The sequence below is a fragment of the Coffea arabica genome, chromosome 9c, assembly GCF_036785885.1.
Source record: "Coffea arabica cultivar ET-39 chromosome 9c, Coffea Arabica ET-39 HiFi, whole genome shotgun sequence".
NCBI lineage: Eukaryota > Viridiplantae > Streptophyta > Magnoliopsida > Gentianales > Rubiaceae > Coffea > Coffea arabica.
The window spans coordinates 37,387,036-37,409,814 of NC_092326.1; the positions used below are offsets into that span (position 1 = coordinate 37,387,036).

General features: G+C 36.0%; 3 protein-coding genes and 1 long non-coding RNA gene across 10 annotated transcripts; all 4 read right to left on the minus strand.

The window, feature by feature from the left end:
- Positions 1–898: 898 nt before the first annotated feature.
- LOC113708621 (uncharacterized) lies at positions 899–3,088 on the minus strand. Its single transcript, XR_011821090.1, has 2 exons — positions 2,795–3,088; positions 899–1,563 (listed from the first exon to the last, which is right to left on the minus strand). It is a non-coding gene; the product is annotated as an uncharacterized lncRNA (long non-coding RNA).
- An 828-nt stretch (positions 3,089–3,916) lies between these two features.
- LOC113708620 (uncharacterized) lies at positions 3,917–7,423 on the minus strand. Of its 2 annotated transcripts, XM_072065222.1 has the most exons (7): positions 7,261–7,423; positions 5,400–5,630; positions 5,149–5,325; positions 4,834–5,058; positions 4,599–4,727; positions 4,455–4,490; positions 3,917–4,301 (listed from the first exon to the last, which is right to left on the minus strand). In XM_072065222.1, exons 2-7 carry the CDS (start codon positions 5,610–5,612, stop codon positions 4,077–4,079), a joined length of 1,005 nt encoding a protein of 334 aa, XP_071921323.1. In that variant the 5' UTR covers positions 5,613–5,630; positions 7,261–7,423; the 3' UTR covers positions 3,917–4,076. The 2 variants fall into 2 exon arrangements, with proteins under 2 accessions (XP_071921323.1, XP_027086947.1); XM_027231146.2 differs by lacking the exon at positions 4,455–4,490 and having other exon boundaries at positions 7,261–7,421.
- A 4,330-nt stretch (positions 7,424–11,753) lies between these two features.
- Positions 11,754–15,705, minus strand: LOC113708912 (uncharacterized). Its single transcript, XM_027231628.2, has 6 exons — positions 15,546–15,705; positions 14,352–14,576; positions 14,097–14,273; positions 13,781–14,005; positions 13,543–13,671; positions 11,754–12,295 (listed from the first exon to the last, which is right to left on the minus strand). Exons 1-6 carry the CDS (start codon positions 15,648–15,650, stop codon positions 12,062–12,064), a joined length of 1,095 nt encoding a protein of 364 aa, XP_027087429.1. The 5' UTR covers positions 15,651–15,705; the 3' UTR covers positions 11,754–12,061.
- Positions 15,706–17,261: 1,556 nt separating this feature from the next.
- On the minus strand, positions 17,262–21,447 carry LOC140014069 (uncharacterized). Of its 6 annotated transcripts, none has more exons than XM_072064414.1 (5): positions 19,145–21,447; positions 18,821–19,028; positions 18,400–18,528; positions 17,987–18,043; positions 17,262–17,791 (listed from the first exon to the last, which is right to left on the minus strand). In XM_072064414.1, exons 1-2 carry the CDS (start codon positions 21,207–21,209, stop codon positions 19,012–19,014), a joined length of 2,082 nt encoding a protein of 693 aa, XP_071920515.1. In that variant the 5' UTR covers positions 21,210–21,447; the 3' UTR covers positions 17,262–17,791; positions 17,987–18,043; positions 18,400–18,528; positions 18,821–19,011. The 6 variants fall into 6 exon arrangements, with proteins under 6 accessions (XP_071920515.1, XP_071920513.1, XP_071920514.1 ...); XM_072064412.1 differs by having other exon boundaries at positions 17,987–18,321; XM_072064413.1 differs by having other exon boundaries at positions 18,192–18,528.
- Between the last annotated feature and the right edge of the window lie 1,332 nt (positions 21,448–22,779).

The following is a 22,779-nucleotide window of genomic DNA, read 5'->3' on the forward strand; positions in this document are numbered from 1 at the left end:
TGATTTAGTGGGAACAAGAGTATCTAAGTAGCTATCCTACAAGTCATTAATATGTAATGGAAGCATAATTTGCTTGTAAGTACCTGTTATACTAGAGCGGTATACTGGATGATGGTTATTTTGGAAAATGTATGTTGTCAGGTGAATGGATCACCTGCAACAGAATACTTGTGTGAGATGTCTTTATGACAAAGGTTATCCTGGAAGAGTTATACTTCTTCTGAGGAATGGATGCCCTTATGTAACCATCAACACATCTATAGATTTCATCTCTTTGATTAAGCTTGTCTACCCGTCCTTCTAATGGCTTTCAGAAGAGATTAACCATTATCAAATTTGAAGTTTTGCGTTGGCATTGCCATGTTTACAGTATAACACTGCAATGGCACAACATATAAGGATCATCAGGAGCATTGCTAACAATAGTCAAATTCATGAAGAAAAACTACAAAGAAGACAAGGAAAGGGTCGAAGGAATTAAGCATCATAACATAAAGAAAAAAAAATGAGAGAGTCTAAGGAAGCATAATAGCATCATTCACCACTTAACCACGGCGAATAACACCTCAAGGCCACCTCAATTTTTATTGATCAGTTGAAGCATTGTACTAGCAGAAATAGGGGATTGCATTTAGATTGTTTTGTTTGGGTATTTTTTGAAACTTATTATTTGGAATTTTACCTGCTGAAATATTTGGGAAAAAATCGTTTCGCTTGCTTATCTTCTAATGCATCTACTGACCTCCAAGGGAGTTGTAATAAGTGATCTTTGAGGAAGACTAGGCATACTGTACCAGTAATGCCATCATTCCCCCCATTGTCTAAACTAGTCCAAAATCAACACTTAACACCATCCACAAAAACTGCAAAACAGAAGAATTTACAGTACCACCAAAAGTTAACCACACATTGAATGCAAACATCACATAGCAGCTTAGTTTCATCGGCACCATAAAAGACCAAAACAAGGATCAGAACACCTTTTTTAAGTTTACATGAACCACTAATTCACAGCCAACTAACAAAAGGGTTAAAAAGAAACTGAACAGACAGTCACTAACAGTTGGATCACAATTCACAACCATAGCCACTCATTATCTACGAGCGTCGAGCCTTGGTCCTCCGCTCATGCTCTCCCCCACCATTTTGCCCTTTCTGGGTTCTTTCATTGTGATGCTCTTGTTGGTCCTCATCTTCTCCACCTTCTTCGTCTTCCATATTATTATTGTCCACCAGCTGCTGTTGCTTGAATATTTGGTACTGCTGCCGTTGAGATTCATCCATCAGCAGTGTAAGCCCATATTCCAAACGATCCATTTTTCGATTCATTGTCTGGAATTGGCGACCAAGCTCAACATGCAACTCTTGAAGCAACTCATAAATTCTAGCAGGCATATCAGCAGGCTCGAGAGGCTGAGATGAGGTACCCGTTTGAAACTGAGTCCGCCCAGTTACACAATTTTCCTTCTTTGGTACCCGTGCCGAAGATCTACGCCCTTCACCCATACTTTTGAGTCTTTGAAAGTCACTTGATAGTCTCCTTTCTTTGCATCGATCTTAAAGCTGGCATGGGGGCACAAGAAAGTTATGCAGATCAAGGAAATTTGTTGCTAAGTTGCCAGTCGAAATACCCAAAAGGTAGAAGATATGTAGTTCTAAACACACAAGTGAATGATTCATTCATCCTTAAAATGATTCATTCATCTTTAAAAGTAGATCATGGGACTCAATGAATACGAGAAACGGGACAATCAAGCACATAAGTAACTGATCATTCGCCCTTAAGCAGGTCATGGGAGTAGATGAATAGGTGAAACGGAACAATCAAGTGCACAAGTAAATGATTGATTCATCCTTATGGGAGTCGACAAGTAAATGAATGAATGATTGATTCATTATTATGGGAGTCGACGAATAGGTGAAACGGGACAATCAAGCGCATAAGTAAATGATCATTCATCCTAAGTAGATCATTTTTATTTTTATTTTATATTTTATTTGAATTATATACGTAACATAAAAATAAGAAATTCGTTTTGTTTGCCTAATTTGAAGAATTCAATCTTTTTCTTAATAGAGACTTCTTAATTAAAAAACCAGAAATATAAGTAAAAAAGAATTATCCATAACTTTTGAATCGTTCCACAATTCGAACTTATGTCACCAAAGAAAATTTCAATCTTCTTTCCTTTGATTCCGATAAACTAACTACTCGTTTATTACAAATAACAAATAATTGTTGAACTCAGTGCTTTGTTTCGTTTTGTTTCAAATGAACAAAAGCGTGGAACTAAAATAACTCGCTAAGAACGCTTTTTTAAAAGATTAGACGGTATGAGTAAGTCAAATAAACCCTTCTAGAATAAATATATTCAACGGCTTGTGAATCTTCATGTACTATTGTTTACTTCGTGAAACTAGGCAATCAAACGGTCGAAATTGATGATGGGTTTGGTGGTACAGGAAAAAAAAAAGTGTAAGTGAGAAATTTGCTTAAAAAAAAAAAGGTAATGGGAGTACCAAGTACCAACAGCCAACAGGGGAGCTACTAGCCTTAAGATTGCAGCAATTAACTACCGTACACACAAAATGTAAACTCTGCATAAACCGGAATTCCAAATATCTTCAGCCAACAATATAAAGAACAATAATCGAACAGAAATGAAAGAAATTAAAAAACTTAAAGAATTTAAAGGGCAACCGGAGAACAGAAATTAAAGAGCTCCAATAAGACTGAACGGAGACGCCAATTCTAGTACAAAAAAGGGGGGGATGGGGGTTGGAGGAAAGATACCTAAATGGAAGAACGCGCCGCCTACAACCCTAGTGGTAGCCAAGGTCGCTGCTTCACTTGAGATTCTTGACGAGCTCCGCCTGTACTAGACGATTCATTTCTGAAAAGGGATAATTTCACAAACCTCCCCTGAGGTTTCTGACACTTGCACTGAGACCCCTCCAGGTTTTAAAAATTTCACCTAGCTCCTTTGCTTTTCAAATTTGGTAACAATTCAGCCTGATTAGGATTAAAATATTACTATCATGATAGAGATGACATTTATATTCCATGAATACCCTCTTCCTCCCTGTATTAGTACAAGATTGCTTGTTGATAAAAAGGTAGAGATGATTATGGGTATTTTATTCTGAATTATTTAATTTATGTTAAATACATAAATATTTGCAAATAAAATTCAAAAGCCGTTACACATATATTTTTACGAAAGGAAAACTAAAATGTTTTAATATAAAACTGAATGGTAATTGGAATGGACGATTAGGATTATGTCATTTGTTGGTTTCTTTTGGATTATTATCATTTTGTGCCCTAACATTTTATTTATTTTTTTAAATGTTACACTTTAGTCACTTTGTCTCCAACACTAACAATCAAACGTGATTTGAGTTATTAATTCAAATGAAAAGACGTGTTTAATCTTTAACGTTATTATCAATCTATTCCCAAAAATTATGATAACTTTATTATCAGTTTACACTCTAATATTTTCTAGACACTTTAACCTACCATTCATCTTTTTTCTTTTTTTCTGCACCCACCATGCATCCAATTTAAGATGTTGAAATATTTTAAAACAATGTATCTTCATCACTTGTATAGTTAAACAATCAAAGCTTTGAAATTGTTATTCTCATTTTTTTGCCTTTTTAATATTAAGAAAAAAAGTCAAGAGTGTTCCTCTCTCTTTTTTTTTTCCCCTTGTGCTCTTATTTATAATAGTAGTATTAGTAGTAGTACTCATAAGAAAGAGAGATAATCAGTAGCAAAAAAAGTACTACAATTTTTTTAAAAAGTAGCAAAATAGGAAATCAGTAGTAGTAGCAAAATGGGAAATCAGTAGTACTTTTTATTTTTTAAAAAGTAGTAGTAGTAGTAGTAGTAGTAGCAGCAGCAAATCAGTAGCAAAATTCTAACTATCACCCAGGCTATCATCTTATGAGTAATCAGTAGCAAATTTGCTCTTCAAAAGTAGTACATTTTCAGCTCCAGGAAACTTGGATGAATTTTACAAACATGGGCTACTGCAGTGCAGACAGAAGACAATATGCAGCTTTTACGCTTAGAATCTTGATCTGTCATGCGGAGAGGAGTAGTCGATATCTGGACCGCAGGCGATGATTCCAGAAGGATTGTTAGATGAAAGACTTCCGTAGCCCTTCTTGATGAAATCCATCTTGACAGTGGAACTGATCCCAGGTAACTGGAAAATGTCCTTGGTGTAATTGAAAAGATTTGGATATTCTCGTAGTAGCTTCTTGTTGCACTTGAAGTACACTGCATAAGCCTGTAAAATGCAAGACAATTCAATACCTTCAGAGAAGTGTCAATGAAATTTCATTTTTAAAATGGTGTTTGATTCACCGCATTTGGAAGATAATCCCAAATGCATAAATCTTCCACTTAAGATGGTTTGAGTTTCCAATGGACTCGCACAAACCGAGGAAGAGGGGATGTGATTATCCAAGATTAGTTTCTGAAAAAAGACACAGGCAAAAACAGCTAATCTTTTGTTTTTATTGAGTCGTTAAACTTCAAACATATAATTTTAGCAGCCTAGTCTTCCTTCAGATAAGGCTCATACCTCATCAAACCTTATGAGGGTGACGAACAAACGAATGTCTGCTTCAGTCACAGTTCCACCACACAAGTATCTCTGCTTGCTGAGCATCTCCTCACATTTGTCCAGGGCTTCGTATAACTTTTTCACTGCCTGCAAAAAGGTCATCAAAGGAAAACCTTCAACTTCTGCCATATACTAAATTTGAAACCAAAATGTTTATCGGGATCTAGAAGAAAAGGAAATACAAAATACTTACCTCGTCGTAAGGTTCTTGCTTCCTTGCAAACCCACACTTGTATACTCCATTATTTATTTCCTCATAAATCCACCTGTTTATCTCATCAATTTGAGATTGCAAATGGGAAGGGTAGAGGTCCAACTCTGGATTCTCAGCTAGATCATTGAACTCTGTATTCAACATCCGGATTATCTCTGCACTCTCGTTATTGACAATGGTTTTCGTTTTCTTATCCCAAAGAACCTAATAGAAAACATAACTTACTGTATGAACTGTAATATTCAAGCAGGTTAGTCTACCCAAAAAACATAACATTTCATGGTTAAAACATACAGGAACTGTATATCTTCCTGAGTAGTTTGAGCTCGCAATCTCGTACAGTTCTCTGATACTTTTAGCCCCATTTAAAGGATCAGGATCTGCACCAGGTTCTTCTGTACTTGAAGCAGGAAAAACCCATCCCATGTGCTCATCAGTATCCTTGGTCCTTGCCCAATTGATTTTAACAGCCTGATTTGTTGTCAAAAATAGAAGTTAACTCCAGGTAAAACTAGTAATAGCATAGTAATTTACAGCAACCTTACCGTAAAGCTGATGATTTTGTCCAGTCCTTTGATCTTAAAGCATGCCAGGCACCTGGATGCCCAGGGGCAACCATATGATACATATAGGTGATACCTTCCAGCCTCTGCAGGGAAAGGAGAGTTTGGATCTCGTGAGATTGCATTCCGGAAGGTTGAGGGCTTTCTCATAAATGCTCCAGATGCTGAAACATCTTCAAGAGAAGAGCCAGCCATTCTTAGGTTGTGCTAGAACTGTGTTAAACATTAGCAACAGTGCCATCAATTTTGAATCTTGAGGATGTTAAAAAAATGTAAAATGCCAAATATACAGATGCTGGGTAACTAGTGTTTGATTCTGAACATTGTAAAATTAAAATTTCAATAAAAGAAATACCGTCTCATGATACAAGAAGATGACTCATCAAAGACATAAATGTCTTGAATCATCAAATCAGAAATATTAAGTTCAAGAAAGAAACATGGGAACAATGTTGATGCCAATGAACGAAAGATTTTCTATGTAGCTCAACTCTGCAGTTCAGCACTGCAGAGATGCAGTAATCTAGGACCATGGTGCAGGTTTAGCAGTGTCTCATAGGGACGATGATCCTAAATGAGTGGATGATTGAAAGGGCGAGGAGGGAGATGGATTGTTATATTTCAACAATTATTCTACAGAAAATTATCTCCTTTCTTGATATTAAGTATCACGGCCAATTTGGAATGAAAAGTCAGCTGCTATTGAAGGAAATTCCGTATTTTGCGAGCAGACCACATCCATGAGAAAGACTTAATTCTCAAACCAAAAGACTTTCAATCTATTGATAAAACAACAGCTTCCCTTGTGGGTTTTAATTCATTTCGACACCCACCTTCCTCAGGATTACATTAATACTCCCAATCAATCTTTTTGCATTCTATATCATTGACTTAAAATTCAATAATTATAACCAAGTAAAGGAGATTGCTGAAGTTAGGATCAGCAAACTCCCTGAGAGAATATCTTCCAATGAATTTCTTGGTCACAGTACCATCGCATTCGATCTGAGCCAATCTTTCATAGTTTCTGATTTCAGGAGATCTTTCATATTTCGCATTTCAGGAGATCAGCAAACAAGTTTCTTTAATTTTTTTTCCCTTTATTCTTGAGGAACCTATAATAGTTGCAGATTATCGGAAATTGATGAAAATCATGTTTTATTTTACATATAATTACTTAAAATACAGAAACTTTACCACTAATGTTCGTAACTTCAAAATGATTTCATAGATGATTTATCAGCATAGCACAAATTTAATCCACTAATTAAGGCCCCCTTCCATTTTCTTGCTTTCTATTAACGTTTTCATCTAGTGGTTTAAACAAGCCTAATCAAACCAAACACCAAAGTGTTCAAACTTGTTTAATTATTTTAACGAACTTGAAATTTTGCAAGCTTGACTTGTTTATTTGTCTATCCAAATTTAAACGAGTCTTTTATCGAATTTGAATATTATCAAACATAAATTACTGATCAAATTTGCCTTGACTAGTAGGCGAACAAAGTTTGAACGAGTTCTTATCAAATCGAGCTCGATTCGAGTATGGAATAGTTTAGTTCATTTTTCAACCATATTTTCATCAGCCATCTACGCTATTAATCCTACTGATGCTAAAAATTCCAAGAAATCAATCATATTTCAATCTTATAACCGCGATACTATTCTCTCCATTATAGTTGACAAGATTTTAACAGAAAGGTCCTGCCAGTAATTGATCAACGAACATATCAATCACATGGATCACGAAATTCTGAAAAATATCCGTACTAACAAATGATAACAAGTGAAACAACAGAAACAAATGAATGTAAATGTAAACCACGAAAGAGGGTTGACATACCTTGAAGGGAAGTTGCAGGAGACAAAAGGGATGGCTCTGTTTTCTTCCCCTGCTGCTTAGAGAAAGTCAGAAGTTTGGAAATGGAGACATTATTTTTCTCTTTTAAAGAATAGTTGTCAGAATCACAGAATCTCCAAAAGGGGTTTATTGCCGTCTCATGACATCCTGTGTCCATACAAATAGTATTTGACCGGCAGCGGAGGCTGAACAGGGTGCCACGTGTATTCAAACCAGGCAGGTCTAGTAAGATTTAAGAATGCAATTCTTAAAAAATTTGGTGTATTTGATCACGCGCCATCCATCCAACTGTAACAGTGTATGCATTGACAGTGTGTATAAAATTTACTCTTTTTAGGATTAATTATATATATATATTATCAATATATACACTATTACAGTGATAGTGTATATAAAATTTACTCTATTTTTTAAACTAAAATTAGTGTACACAAACAAAACTTATCATTCATATCAAAGGCGTATGAATTTAAGCCAAATGGTCAATACACAAGATTGAGGTGCCAAGCGTGTTATATGTGGGAATAATATGGGAGTTAGGGCCCGTTCTAGTTTGATTATTTTATGATATCTACCTGTTGTGAGTGGTGTGTGCACTACTACTTAAGGTCCTCGACATGGCCTGAAAGTCAGCATGTCGTCTTTTGGGTTGGACCGTAGATTTCCCTTAGATAGTGTGTGCGTGTATTGTTTGCGGTTGATGAGGGCTGTTGTTTTCATTTATTTTTGTATTTGGAGTTTAAATTTTTTAATAGCCAAGTATCTAAAATCTAGAATTTTTTCTATAATCACTTTTTATATAATTAATTATCTTGTGCAAAATTTACAGCAAACCAAAAAAAGATCATTAGTGACTTATAGAGGTACTTTTCTTACTCATTAGGATTAGGTGTGTGATAATGGCTCTAGAATTTGTGTATAGGGTCGATGTGGGCTACTCAAAGGAAACTTTGGACATGTAACCAAACATTTCCTGCAGCTGCGCTCCCAGCTTGCACGAGCAAGGAAAAAAGTATTTAATTAGTAAAAAATGTAATAGATAATTTAGTACAAATGTATTAGTATAATTAATCAATAATTTGTATTAGTATAAATATATAATTATTAATATAATAATTATATTATACTTCAAATATTATAACAAATACACGAATTGGACGAACTAGATACATTATAACCGTTCGTTCTTGTCCCAAGTCCATCAAGGGCTGTGGAATATGAAGGTGTTTGTCTCTCTTCCATTTTTTTTTTCCTCCCTCTCCTCTTGAATACATAAACCAAAAGAGAAAGACAAGCCCTAATTAGCTGCAAACAAAACAAAACCGCCCAAGGCCAATCCATCCAGCAACATAAAATAAAGTTGTCTTTTTTTTCCTTTTCTTTTTTAAGGGATGACAATTGGGACGAGTGCCTGCGGAGGCTAATGGGGCGAGGGAAGGGGCCGGGGGGGGGGGGGGGGGAAGGGGCGGGGGAATTTTTTCCCCTCGTTTGGAAGCAAGGCAGGGGAGTACAACCCCGCTTCATTCTCCGCCTCACCATCCGTTAAAAAAAATTAAATAAATATATATGTATATAATTATATATATAATATTTAATTTAATTAGTTACAAACTTATAATAATGATATTATTAGTTATAAGTATTATATAATGCATATTAGTATATGTAAAATAATTGATATCATCAATTATACTAATAATTATACATATCTACTAATAGAAATTATTAATTAGTTATACTAAACTTACTAATAATTATAGATATCTATTAATATATTCATACTAAATTCCTAATTACACTTAACACAATAACACTTTTTTCTCAAAAAAAAAAAAACAATGCCTTGGTGATTATATTTGTGTCAAAAGTGAAAACTTGGCTACTTTTATTGTATTTGTTTCATCATGTTGAATTATATTCAAATAAGTTTTGTTTGATTGTTTTTATAGGTTTCAATTATGAAATTACAATGGATAATAATTTAGTGATGTGTTGATATTTTAGTATTTGATTATTTACTAAAATTTAACTATAATAAAATTATATAACAAATTTTAATTAGCCTCCTCCGACGTGGCGGGGATGGGGCAAACTACTCCCTCCCCAACATGGCTGCCTAAAAGTGTCTCACAGGGCTACTTTAGACGCATTTTTTCATTTCTCAGAACCTGATTCTGAAACAAGCACTTTCTGATCAAAAAAAGCAAGCACTTTCTCCTGGCCCTGGGAAGGAACATCTCTGATAATTATACCTTGGTTTCTCTCATCTCTTTCTACAACTATGAAACCTTCGAGCATGGGATCTCCATTTTGCATCTCTGGATCAATTGTGATAGGCGAGCTTGAGAAATAAAGCCTACTGTGCCAGAGTCCTGGGTACACCCCCCTGTCCCTAGAAATGCCAGCTTCAGAAATTGAATAAGATGTGCACTCTGCAACTTCCAGGTCAACTCCCAACTTAAATTCTTCAGATGGTAGTTGGCCTTCATTTGTCAGAATATTAAGGTGCTGAAAAGATGTTGAACTGAGGCTCCTTTCGGTACTGATGACCTAAACTCCTGGCTTTGAATCTCGGAACGACTCTGAAACGACAACCCATGTATCCTGTTCATGTGAACCAGAAGAACGATTACTGACCGTTGCATTTATCTCTGATGAGGAGTTGGCCCCCTGCATTGGTGAAAATTGGGCAGGGTTGGAACAAGGATTTTGCAGAGACTGGCGCTTGAATATAAGGAATGTAGGATCTTGATCATTGAGTTGTAATCTCCTCAGTCATTCTAGCCTGATGAATTTTTGGGTAAATTTATAACCATCAAGGACCCTGTGGGATGGTTGAACTGAATTGCTTTCTTGATGGCCTTGAAACAGAGATTCTGGGGTAGATGCATCCTGGAAAGTTCCGAAGGAGCTGGGAAAAAGCTCCTCCTGAATCCTGATCGAGGCAAAATTCAAAATCCGATCTTTCTGTGATTTCCCTGAGCCAAGGTGTTAAAAATTGCTCTAAATCTGCTTCACTTGTTATGGAACAACTATCGAAGGAGTGGTTTATAACTCCACATTTACTGCAGAAATTGAAGAGCTGCTCATCCCTACACGATACCTGAATCACACTTCCTGAGGAAAGTTTTAGACAGAAACCACTGAGAAGTGGTTTGTTGAGATGGATCCAGACTCGAACACGCAAATGGAATGGAGGATTATTACTGATATTAATCTCTTCAACAGGGCCAATGACTGAAGCAAAAATATTTCCAGAGATAACGTTAACAGATTCTGGAGGAAACCCAAACAACTGAACCCATACTAGAATTTCTGTGACAGAGACATCCCTGAGAACTGTCTCTGCTGGAACCCAACGACGTAGAACAAGCAATGCTCCATAAACAGAATAAGGCCCTTCGCCAAGAACTGACAACATATCAGCCTGATTGGGAAACCGAAACATATAGAAACGTTTATCTCTGCCTAGAACTTCCACAAGGGGATTCCAATGATGTTCAACATGTTCTTTCATCAAAGAGATGTTAAGATGGCTCTTGTCTACCAAATATCCAAAAAGACAATTAGCAAACCTGCTAATGTCTGGTTTAAGATGCCGACCATCAGCCAAAAGGACCCATTCGACGAAACCTCAAATTGTTCGGTGTAGGAGGTACACCAGATGCAGTCACTGCTTTCATCAGAGTAATTAATCACTGTCGTATTCTTAGCCACTGCTTTCTGACCAGCTACACTGATGAAAACGATCTGGATAGGCCATGGAGCAAGCCAAAAGACAAGAACCAGACTACAGAGGAATGAAAAGGACTGAATATTTTATTGGGGGCGCAAGCAGAGACAAAGACAGAGATTAACTAAGGGGGACAGCAGCTTAAATTGGAAGATGAAGCTGAAGGGAAGACAAAAGGTAACATAAAGAACTAGAGATACATTTGTTTGTTTCATGGAAATATGTTGTTTAAAGAAAAGAAGCTTGTGACTAAGAACTGGCAATGGTAGTGGCAGTGTCCCAGATGCAGCTGCTCTTCCCAGATCGAACCTGGCGATTGAGCTCATTGATCAATCTCTTCCTGTTGTTGATCTTATTTTGATCCATCGAAAGTTGTGGTAAAGGACTTTGTCTGGAACTGAACAATGAAGAATTGACTGAAGAAGTGAATGGAAAATTTTAAATGTAATGACTTGCTGGTCTATAGCTCTGATATTGCCAAAGAATCATACGCCATGCATGCAGTAGATCAACTCCGAAACGCATCAAACCAAACCTCCAATACCCCCTTGCCTCCAGCCCCCCAAAAAAAATGAGAGAAAGTTGTCTGATACCAATTTCCATAGAATGGATTTATGCAAAACAAAAAATACATACTCCCCCCTCCACTCCTCCCAAAACCACCTCCAGCTTCCCAAGGTTGATAAATTCAGAACGGAGAGCATTAAGATTTCATTTCTTCTATACCACGATTAATAACATCTTTCAAGCAAAAGACGATCTCAGCTTTTATTCGTTGCTTCGAACATACAAGCTCAATGAGAGTAGGCTATTCACAGGAAGCAGCCTCAAACCTGATACTAAGTTCAAGAGATTTATCAAAACACAAACACTTTCTTCAAAAACCTTAAAACAGTAACTTCAGCAACCGTTGTCTTCCCCGAAAAAAAAAAAGAAAGGAAACTAGCATTCGTCTATTGTAGCCGCGAACTTCCATTGCTATCTCGGACAAACTTTTATTGCTTTGGATATGCACTGCATACAGAAGTATTCGCATTTTCTTCACTTATTTTACTTGGAGAATCTTGCTCTGTCATGTGGAGATGAATAGTCAATATCTGGACCCTGGGGGATGATTCCAAACGGATTGATGGAAGGATGGCTTCCATAGTAATGCTTCTTGATGTGTTCCATGTTGACTGTGCTACTCACCCCAGGAATCTGAAAGATGTCCTTGGTGTAGTTGAAAAGATTTGGATATTCACGTAATAACTTCTTGTTGCACTTGAAATGAACTGCATAAACCTATAAAGTATACAATTTGATTTGGTTAAGTAAATCATATAGGCATGTGAATGCTCAAAAGCTTTTAATGACTGAAAGCTAAAAGGTCAACAAAAGATTTGATAACAAACATGTCTAACAACATCAGATATTCTTTCGTCCAAACTCAGGTTTGCTAGCTTTGCAAAACTTTATTTTACCTGTAATTTGTTATATACCAACAATATCATTAGTTACATGGTTGTGGCACTTGATTGTCTCAATCTGGAATAATAAAATGGTCAAGTGTACAATGGCCTCTAGTACAAGTAAACAAGTCCTGCTTCAGCCTAAACAAACTACAACGCAGCAAGGATTTGGCTTATTCCTGCAAAACCAATTTCATCCTTTCTATTGATATTCAATAGAATGGTTTAAGTTCCCTTGGAAATACAATGATTTTACAACATTACTGGTTGATTTCATGTTGTTCCAGGGATAGGTAAGCTGAATAGAGTTCTGTGGGATGTAGTGGTCATTGAACTAAACTACAGTCAGAATTGTAACTCAGCACTAAATCATTCTGTCAGAGCTTTGTTGAACAAGAAGGATTAGAGAAGTTTAAAGTAAATTGGGGATGTGTTTTTCTGTGTGAAACTGGAAATTTAGTCAAATGGTAGTTTTAGATATTAAGATTCACAGTGAATTCTAGTAGTGTACAACCTCTGATCATGTCATTTGCCAAAGGAAAAAAAAAAAGAAAAAAAAAAAGAATAGTTCCTGTGCCAAAGGTCTTACACAGGAAAAGGTACGATGCAAAATAGCTACCATTAGCTTTTTCATTTTGCCAAAACAAACAACAAATAACAAACGAATCATGACGATGACGACAACAATAATAACAATAACAGAATACCACACAAGCAGACTTTGACAATCATTTCCAAGGAAGGAAACTCAAAAGATTTGTGTCTTCTAAAGATAGAAGTGTGTTTAACTCGGTACCCTTGACAAATTGGATTCATGAATTAATGTCTAAATAAATAAGCTTTAGCATGTATACAGACTGAACCATACAAGATAAATCACAGATTGGAAGTGTAAATTTTGTGGAATGCTTTCTGACATTTGAGGTAATGTTATTCTTTCCTAAGCTTCAAAACTGCAAGCATTTGAATACAAAGATCCATACCTCATCAACCATTATTAATGTGACAAACAGATGAATATCTCAAACTGCAAGCATTTGAAGTTAGTAGGATAATCTTCTTTCATACAAAGATCCATACCTCATCAAACCTTATTAATGTGACAAACAGGCGAACATCTGCTTCAGTCACAGTCCCACCACACAGGTATCTCTGCTTATTGAGTATCTCCTCGGCTTTGTCCAAGGCTTCATATAACTTTTTCACTGCCTGCAAAGGTCATAATGGTACGCTATGAAAAAATTATCAACAGAACACATGCAGATTTTGATTTAACTAGGTTTGACACAAAATAGTTAATGGCAACTTAACAACTTACCTCATTGTAAGGTTCTTGCTTCTTTGCAAACCCACACTTATATACTCCATTATTTATATCATCATATATCCACCCATTTATCTCATTGATTTGATCTTGCAAATGAGAAGGGTAAAGGTCCAGTTCTGGATTCTCAGCCAGATGGTTGAACTCTGTATTTAACATTCGGATAATCTCCGAACTCTCATTATTCACAATTGTGTTCAGTTTCTTATCCCAAAGAACCTAATGGAAAACACAAACCTGCAGTCTGAGCTGAGATATTCAGGCAGAGAAAAACCCAGAAAGAATTTCACATTTTATAGAAAATACTTACTGGAACAGTATATTTGCCTGAGTAGTTTGTGCTTGCAATCTCATACAGCTCTCTGGCACTTTTAGCCCCGTTGAAAGGATCGGGATCAGCACCTGCTTCCTCAGAACTTGAAGCAGGAAAAACCCATCCCATGTGCTCATCAGTCTCCTTAGTCCTTTCCCATTTTGGTTTGACAGACTGATAATGGAGTAGTAAAAATATAATTACGGTTAAAACTTGAAAGTTTTTTGAAACAAGAGTTTAAACAACACTTACTGTAAAGCTGATGCATTTGTCCAGCCCTTTGATCATCAAGTACGCCAGGCATCTGGACGCCCAGGGGCAAGCGTATGATATATATAGGTGATACCTTCCAGCTTCCGCAGGGAAAGGGGAGTTTGGATCTCGTGATATCAAATTGCGGAAGGTTGAAGGAGTTCTGACAAAAGCACCAGTTGCTGACATCTCATCTAGAGCAGAGCGAGCCATCGGTATTGCGTGCTAAAATGCAATATGCTAAGACGTTAATCCCCTAGGAACTTAAACATTGTGAAATTCATATTACAGAAAAGTAAGAGCACCTCCTTATGCTGTGAGATCAATGACTCCTCAAAAACAAGTGGAAATGCCTATGCCAATGGAGTCACAAATCTCAAATTCAAGAAAGAACATATAGATAATTTTGCTGCTCCCAAAGACAAATTTTCTATATTGCTGAAACGCATCAAATGGTCAGGGGGATTAGCCAATCTATCCAACTCCGTAATAAGACAAAGTACAGAAAGCTACTCAAGTTAGGATCAGCAATCTCCCTGCTAGAATAGTTTTGAACAGATTTTATCAGCCACAACACTAAATTTTAATCGGAGGTTGAGCTGATGCAGCTATAATCTCCTGTTTAGAAAACAACTTCTTTTCTTAAAATTTGAGGGACTCAAATAATTAGGCATTGCACAATATCGAAAGTGATAGTACAGATAAGACATTTCAACTTTAAATATTGGACCAACAAAAGGAGGGAAAAAGATTGAAACTTTACTACTTAATTGAAATAGCAGTCAGCATGGCACAAAATTGATTCATCAATTACTGTTTCCTTGCTTTTTCTTCATGTATTTTACCTTTTCATGAGTACCAATAATCAAAATGATCTGTAAGAAAAAGCTAGAAATCCCAGTAGGAAGCAAATTTCATCAAGATTGCAATAACAAAAGGAAATGGTAATCTCCTCAATCTCTCATAGTTGACAATTTTTCAGTTCATATTAACAAAACCTTACCATCTCTGATCAGATCACCACAACAGCAAATACAATTCAAACTCAACAAGAGGAACAAAAGCTACAATTTTGAATGACAAATACAATAACAGAAGTAAATGGATATAAGCCAGTAAAATCTAGCATTAGAAACACAGAAAAAGGAAAGTGGAGAGGGATAAAAGATTAAAATCAAGATGGGTTTTAAGTACCTTGAAGGAAAGCTGTAGAAGACAAAATGGGCGCTGCTGTTTAGCTCCTCCAACTCCAACTGCTGAGTTCAGGAACGTTTGGAGTTTGCAAATGGAAAGAGACATAGCTGAGAAACTGCTTTTGTTGCTTTTTGACTTTTTAACAAGTATTCAAAAGAAAAACCGGATAAGTGCCGGCCTTTCTTTTCTTTTTTTAAATTTGCCAAAGAAAAAACAAATCAGTGGCGGCTTTTTCTTTCTTTCTTTTTTTTTTTTTCCAAATTGCTAATGTGGGGTTAGTTGAGATTCTTTTTGATATTGGCACTTTGATTGTGATGGCTTTTTTTGTTGAATTTTTAATTTTGTGATAAGTTATAATAGTATTACAACCAAAAAAGAAAGAAAAATAAAAGTGTATTAGTTGTAGTTGTAACGAAGAATTTGGATACTAATGATAGTGTATTTGGATAGTAAATTATTTGGAATAATTTTTTTTTTAAAAATACTGTAATACTTTTTTGATGTGATATATTTAAAATAAAAAAATGATTGAAAAATGTACTGATGATGCTAGCAAATAAATTTTAACAAATAAAAGACTGTCCAAACAATAATGTGAACTGAATTCCTTGCTGCTATTCTTGAAAGGCAAAGATTTGGCAATGAAGATAAAGCCTCAGTGTTGGAATGAGTTCATGTCTAACATGGGTGGTTGCTTCTTACAAGTTCTTTAATGTTTGATCATTTGGACTAAACCAATCTTATTCATGATTAACTACTTCCATGATCTAGCTAATTTTTTTGGAAAAGTGCTCCAATGAATTCTTATCATAGAAAGACTCAAAATCTCCACAAGTTTGAAACATATACAAAATGATATTTAGAAAGTTCAACGGATCAAATAAAGAAAATCAATTGTGACAATATGAATGGAATCAAGAGGATTATTAAAAAAGAACCAAAAATAAAGGGTACTTTCATGCTTTTGTCTATTATTCTTTAGTCATTATTTAAGCAAATTGCATTTGATTCTCATATAATGTTAGAACGGAATTAAAGTCAACATGATACTACTAATTCATGTCTTCATATTATTTGAACAGCAGCATGCAGCATGCTAGTATTTCATATGCATATAAATCTTATACACACTAATAATGTAATTCACTCACATCTTTTCAAATCCAAAATCAAATTAGGAGTCAAGCATCCAAGATTGACGTTAGATACATTGTCAGTCTAAAAAATTAGACCCTACTCGAGGTTGTTGTGGTTTATAAAGAATACTTTTCACATAAGCGTTTCTAATAAAAGTGCTTTTAGATTGCCAAAAGTTGAGCCTCTTAAGTTACGAAAAATTGGTTACCAAACACTTTAAAAGTACTTTTAATACTTAAAAGCGTTTTTTTTTTTTTTTTTGTAAACGGGTCTAATTCAATTTTATTACATTTTTAAAAAATTTCAAAGTGTAGATGCCCCTTGATATCTAGTCTAGTTGTAAATTGAGCTTTCAATTCCATCACTCAAATACTCTAAACCACTGATTTGTCTTGCGTTAGCCCAACCATAAGATGGTGAGTAAACGAACCTTTGCTTTGGTTGGAAGGATCAAGGGAGAAAAAGATGCTTGCAACATTAGAAGAAACGAAGAAAGAAAAAATGATCGCCTTTAATCAAAGTCGAGGCTTAAGATTTCATGTTATGTCTGTTCGAATATGCAAACTGCAGACACTAATGTGAACCAACTTTAGTAATATTTATTTCTATTAGTATTTGCTTAAATAAATTATCAATTGCAGGTCTCATCCTCTGATCTTTGCTACAGCAATTATGTTTCCAGATACAATACTAAAATAATCCTCGAGTGCAGACTTCAGATTGTTCTTCATGTAAATTGTTGCCACTAGACCTTGGAGATTATGCAGTAGCAACACTAACTTCCATTTGTGAACATGATACCAGTCATTACTTCGACTGAGCATCTTTTTGCAAGTTTCTCATTCCAATTATCCTGCCTAAAACCGAAACATGATTCCAAGCAAACTCAGCATCGTCAACCAATTTCAAAGGGTACTGAAATATTTCCATAGATATGAAATTGACGCAGGAACTTTTGTGGCAAACTGATGCTGCGTCTTCATTTTCCACTGCATCCATCTCTCAAGATTCAAGCCGTAACATTCGCATGTCAAGAACTACGGTTGTAGTCCTTTTGAGGATCTTAAACTTAAAGCAGTATGACTCTTGGTATGTAGGGGCTCAAATTCCTGCTTATCAAAGTTAAGCCGATAAATGTCAGACAAACATTGAAGGTAACAGCACAACCAAGAAGGGAAAGTGTTTTAATCCGTCAGTCAGGTAGAATAACTCAATTTGAGACACGCTTACGAAGTACATCAAATTATGTTAAACCTTTCTTAGAAAGATTTCGAGAAATTAGCAACAAAGTGGAAAGGGCAAACCTCATATTTCTGGTCCATCAATCTGACATCAGTTGATCAAATAATAACATCTTCAGCCTGCATAGAACGAGGATTTCAAGTCTCAATATTATGAGTGGGTCTGTCTGAAACTTGGATTAACTCAAAATAAAAAACGAGAAGACTTGAAACCCTGATATTTACAAGAAAAGTGCCTGCAATAGATACTTAGTGGTTAATTACTAACTTAGACATCTGTTTTGCACAATCAACTACAATGAATGAAGCATTGTTGAATGTACAACAAAAATCTTGTGAAGCACCAAGGAGCCATTACAGTCCTCATAAAGCAGGACGCCTCGATGGGAAAAGTTAACCTGGGAGAATGGCATTTTTATTTAGGATGGACACAAGATACAAGGAACAGAGAGAGAGAGAGGGAGGGAGAGAGGAACCTTAACTTCATGTGAGCGTAAACTTTTTAAAAGTACACACGATAATTTGATTCAATTCAAGTATTTGAAAAAACTGAATTGAACTCTTCAATCAAGCTTCTTAGTTACTAGCACTGTCTCCCAATTTTCCTGTAACCACAAAAATTAGAGAATTTAACCACCTGCAGAGTAATCAGGTTTATCACAGACAGCCTCTATTATGTCCTATTTATCCATAGAACTAGAAGAAAGACAAGAGATGAAATCGAAATTACATCAAAATCAGATTAGTCACGACTAGATTGAACATGGCACTAACTTTTAAAGTTCCACAACCAGGTTTCACAGGCTTCAAAATGAAGGAAATATCAGAAAGTTCATACCGCATCAATCGATGCAATCATAGAATGAAAGGTTCAAAGAACTTATGGATGTTGCTTACATTTTCCAGTCATCCAAAAGGTGTCTGGCATCCAAAAACTCCAGTATGTAGTTTCAGTCCCTCTAAGGAAAGCAGAAGCTTTCATGCTGGATATTCCAATCCATGGCTAGAGAAAGCAACAGCTCAATCGAAAAAACCACTTTTGACTTTTTCACCGTTTTGCTGTTCTTAATTGCCAGAGATGGGTAACATCATCTAATAGATTCTCCTGCAATAAGTTTGAGTAAACCATCTTCAGACACACATGTTACAATGAACAAGCAATCCGAAATGCAAAACAATGAAAATCATCTTAATTAAATGCTGCAAATATAAACAAGTAACCTTTTTGCTTCGATATCTTGTCAGAGACATTTGCAACTAGGGCATAATTGTTGCTATTATAACAAGCAGTCATGAATGCCGCAAGAGTTACACGGTCCACATTCTGGTGTTTATTCAATAACTTGTCAAAAAACTGCACAGCTATATCCACCTTCTTTTCACCACATAGCTTTCTGACTAAGGTGCTCACAGTGCGAACCCATAGCTTTTTTTCTAGTTTGTCCAATAGGGCCATAGCAACAGACGATTCATCCTTCATGCAAAATTCATAAGCCATCGTCAGCCGAGTAACTTCACATGGGGAAAGCCCCATATCTATCATTGTCTCATATAGCCTTCTAGCCTCATCCAATTTGGACTCCTTGCAAAGTCCACTTATCATGGCACCATAAGTAAGACTATCAGGAGCACAGCCATGTTCATTCATATTTTGAAAACATTTCAAGGCCATGCTAGCATTTTTATCTCTGAAATATCCAGATATCATAGTTGTATAAGTTTGTTTAGTCGGAACCAGGCCAAGCTTGATGAAAGCATCATCGAAAAGCTTTTCACTTTCTGCCATTCTGTTTTCTTTGCAGAGAGCACAAATCAAGGTAGTGTACACATGCGCATCAGGCATTATACCTGCTTTTACCATCTTATTAAACAGTGCTAATGCTTGCCTTAAGTCTGCTTGCTTGCAACTTTCTGAAATGAGAATAGTATATGTAACTATATCAGCAGAAAGTCCATTTCTGAAACCTCTTTTGAGCAATTTATGAGCCTTACTAACCTTTCCCTTCTTAATAAGACAATTGATAACTGTATTATAGGTGCAAATATTAGGAGCTAGACCAGCTCTACGAATTGTGTTCATCAACTCATACGCACGGCCTATATTCCCCATCTTACAGTATCCATCAATAAGAGTGGAGTATGTATTGACATTAGGAGTTAATCCCTGCTCTTGCATTCTGCTCAACAGCATCTCAGCTCGGTTTAACTTTTCTTCTTTGCAGTACCCCGCAATCATAGCTGTATAAGTATGCACATTTGGCTTGTAATTATCGCTTCTAACAAGCTTCAAGAAAAGCCTAAATGCTTTATCAGTCCATCCCTTTTTACAAAGACCATCAATCAAAATACTATGGGTATATACATTTGGTTTCCAACCCTTTCGAACCATTTCCTCCAAAAATTCAAATGCTTGCCTAATACTGCCCCTCTTGCATAATCCATTGATCAAACTAGTAAAATTTATCAGATTTGGAGCAAATCCTACATCAACCAACTTATTAAAAATCCACAGTGCTCTACTCACATAACCCTTTTCACAGAACACACTCGTAATCAAAGTACAAGTTGCATTGTCCACAAGACAACCCCTGTCCAGCATTGAAACCAGCCACCTATTCGCTTCCAGAACTCTGCCCATCCTGCAATAACCAACAACCATGGTTTCAAAAGTGCAAGCATTCGGACAAACCCCTCTTTCAGACATTTCATCAAACACATCCTCAGCCACATCATCGCACCCCATCTCAACAGCAACACCTAGGACACAATTCAGAGTATGAACACTGAGAACCAAGCCTTGATTTTGCATCTCAAGCACCATGTCGACAGCCTCCTTTAGCATCCCGATCTCACCAAAATTCTTGACCATACAATGCATCACTTCATTGGCTCTCACAAAGTTCCCATTTTTCATCAAACACATAGCTAAAACAATGTAAAACCTCATAAAATGCCTGAATTTCGAGAAACCAATTGCCCAGTAAAAGAAACTCAGTGCAACCATTGAGCCTGACTCATTAGCCAAAGATGCAGCTATAGTAATGGCCTCTTCTTGGGTTAAAGATTCGGGACTTATAGGCATGTTAAGGTTGGCAAGTACTGGCCCGAAATGGGATTTTTGCTTCTGTTGAAAAAATGATTCCTGGACTAACGAGCTGACTGTTTTCACAACTGGCTGGGAATTCGAAATGGGATCGGTGGCAGATTGGCAGAAGTGTCTTAATTTGAGTAAAGAATAGAGGGGTTTGGTGAGGAAAGCACGATATCTCCACCACCGGGGAGACATTGCCGCCACCGCCACCACCACAGTTGGATAGTACACAGCCACCTCACACCACCAACGAAAATTGAACTAGTCTAATAATGGAGGTTTTAGACTGAAAATAAACATGCTTTCTACCAAAACTCTCTTTTTTTTTTTGTGATAAAATCAAAATGAAAATTTTCAAACCAGTGGTGTATATATTGGAGGGAGTTTTGTAATGTTATTCTAGTTTCTCCTCAGTCCCCTCTACAAAAGAAAGGAGTAATTCTAATTTAGTCATCCAAATTAATAGAAAATCTCAATTGAGTACCCCAAAGCCAAAAAATGTATCAATCTAGTGGAGTACTTCAAAGTGGCAAAACCATTCTAATTCAGTCGTCAACTTCACCGTGTTGACTAATGGTGGTAACTAATTTTCGAGGGACATTTGAGCACATAAAACACTCTAATTTATGTTAATCAAGCTTGATTGAATTCAATTACATTATATGAGATCAAATACGAACTCAAGTTCTCCTAACCTAAATATAAATCAAGTTCAAACTCAATTATTTTAGTTCAAGTGAAGTTCAAGTAGCACTCAAACTCCCGAAGTCTTTTCTCTCCTCTTTCCCCACTCAAAATTAACCACTTCAAGTCCTAATCTAACAGGATCACGAGCACCCGCTTCTCTCGAGTGCCTTTTTTTGAATTTATATTATTCTCTAGGCTCCAAATTCAATAACCATTTCCTTTGTCCAATTGAACCTTGCATTTATGAACCTCAATTGATACTGGCTAATCTCTCTCCATCGCTATCACTTTTGTGTCTAAGAGGCCCAATCCTATTATTCCCTTACACTCTAATTTTGTGAACTGTCTATGTTATTAAGAATTTCTATTTTTGTTTGCTACATATAAGTTTTTGCCTTGGTTTGGTATTGGTTTTACAATATGATAAGGTTATGTTATAGGTTTTGCAAATTTAACATTTGTTGTAAATTTATAAGATGTATTCTCAATTTCTTGCATAGGTTTATGATGGTTTCCAACTTTGATACAAATAATGATTTTGCTCCATTACCATATAAGTTAGTTATGATTTTTTTCTTCTTCTTTTTGTGTAGTTCAATGGTAGTTGTCATGGTGCAATACTACTCACTAGAGGTGAATGATGGTTCATAATTGAAGTAGAAAAAATCGAGAATAAGATAAAAAGAGAAAGCATTAAAAGGCATTGTAGGTAATTAGGGTTGCAACACGAGCGGCTCGAATCCGAGTTTTAATGAACATCCAGCTCAAATTGAATTCGAACTGGTCAAGTCGAATTCGATCTCAAAAATACTAAACTTGTTAGCTCGCGAGCTATCTCGAATTCAATTATATATATATTTTTTATTTTTCAATAATAAAATTACATATATATCCATAATATTTTATTATTTGTTTAAAATTTATTATTTTATTCATTTTTAAAAAATTAAAAAATTATTTTTTTTATCGAGCTCGAACTTGACATTCTGAGCTCGTCGAACTCATGCTCTCGAGGTCGAGCTCGAGTTTCATAAAATTATGTTGAGATTCGACTCGATTAAGTCAAAACTTGACTCGA

What these genes read in the sequence shown, in the direction of transcription:
- LOC140014069 (XM_072064415.1), bottom strand. Translation starts at nt 21,209, where the DNA reads ATGTCTCCCCGGTGGTGGAGATATCGTGCTTTCCTCACCAAACCCCTC.
- LOC113708912 (XM_027231628.2), bottom strand. Translation starts at nt 15,650, where the DNA reads ATGTCTCTTTCCATTTGCAAACTCCAAACGTTCCTGAACTCAGCAGTT. An exon ending in TTCTACAGCTTTCCTTCAAG is followed by an intron (nt 14,577 to 15,545) that starts GTACTTAAAACC and finishes ATTGCATTTTAG; the next exon opens with CACGCAATACCGATGGCTCG. An exon ending in CATTAATAAGGTTTGATGAG is followed by an intron (nt 12,296 to 13,542) that starts GTATGGATCTTT and finishes TATACTTTATAG; the next exon opens with GTTTATGCAGTTCATTTCAA.
- LOC113708620 (XM_072065222.1), bottom strand. Translation starts at nt 5,612, where the DNA reads ATGGCTGGCTCTTCTCTTGAAGATGTTTCAGCATCTGGAGCATTTATG. An exon ending in CAGGAAGATATACAGTTCCT is followed by an intron (nt 5,059 to 5,148) that starts GTATGTTTTAAC and finishes GTTTTCTATTAG; the next exon opens with GTTCTTTGGGATAAGAAAAC. An exon ending in AGCAAGAACCTTACGACGAG is followed by an intron (nt 4,728 to 4,833) that starts GTAAGTATTTTG and finishes ACCTTTTTGCAG; the next exon opens with GCAGTGAAAAAGTTATACGA.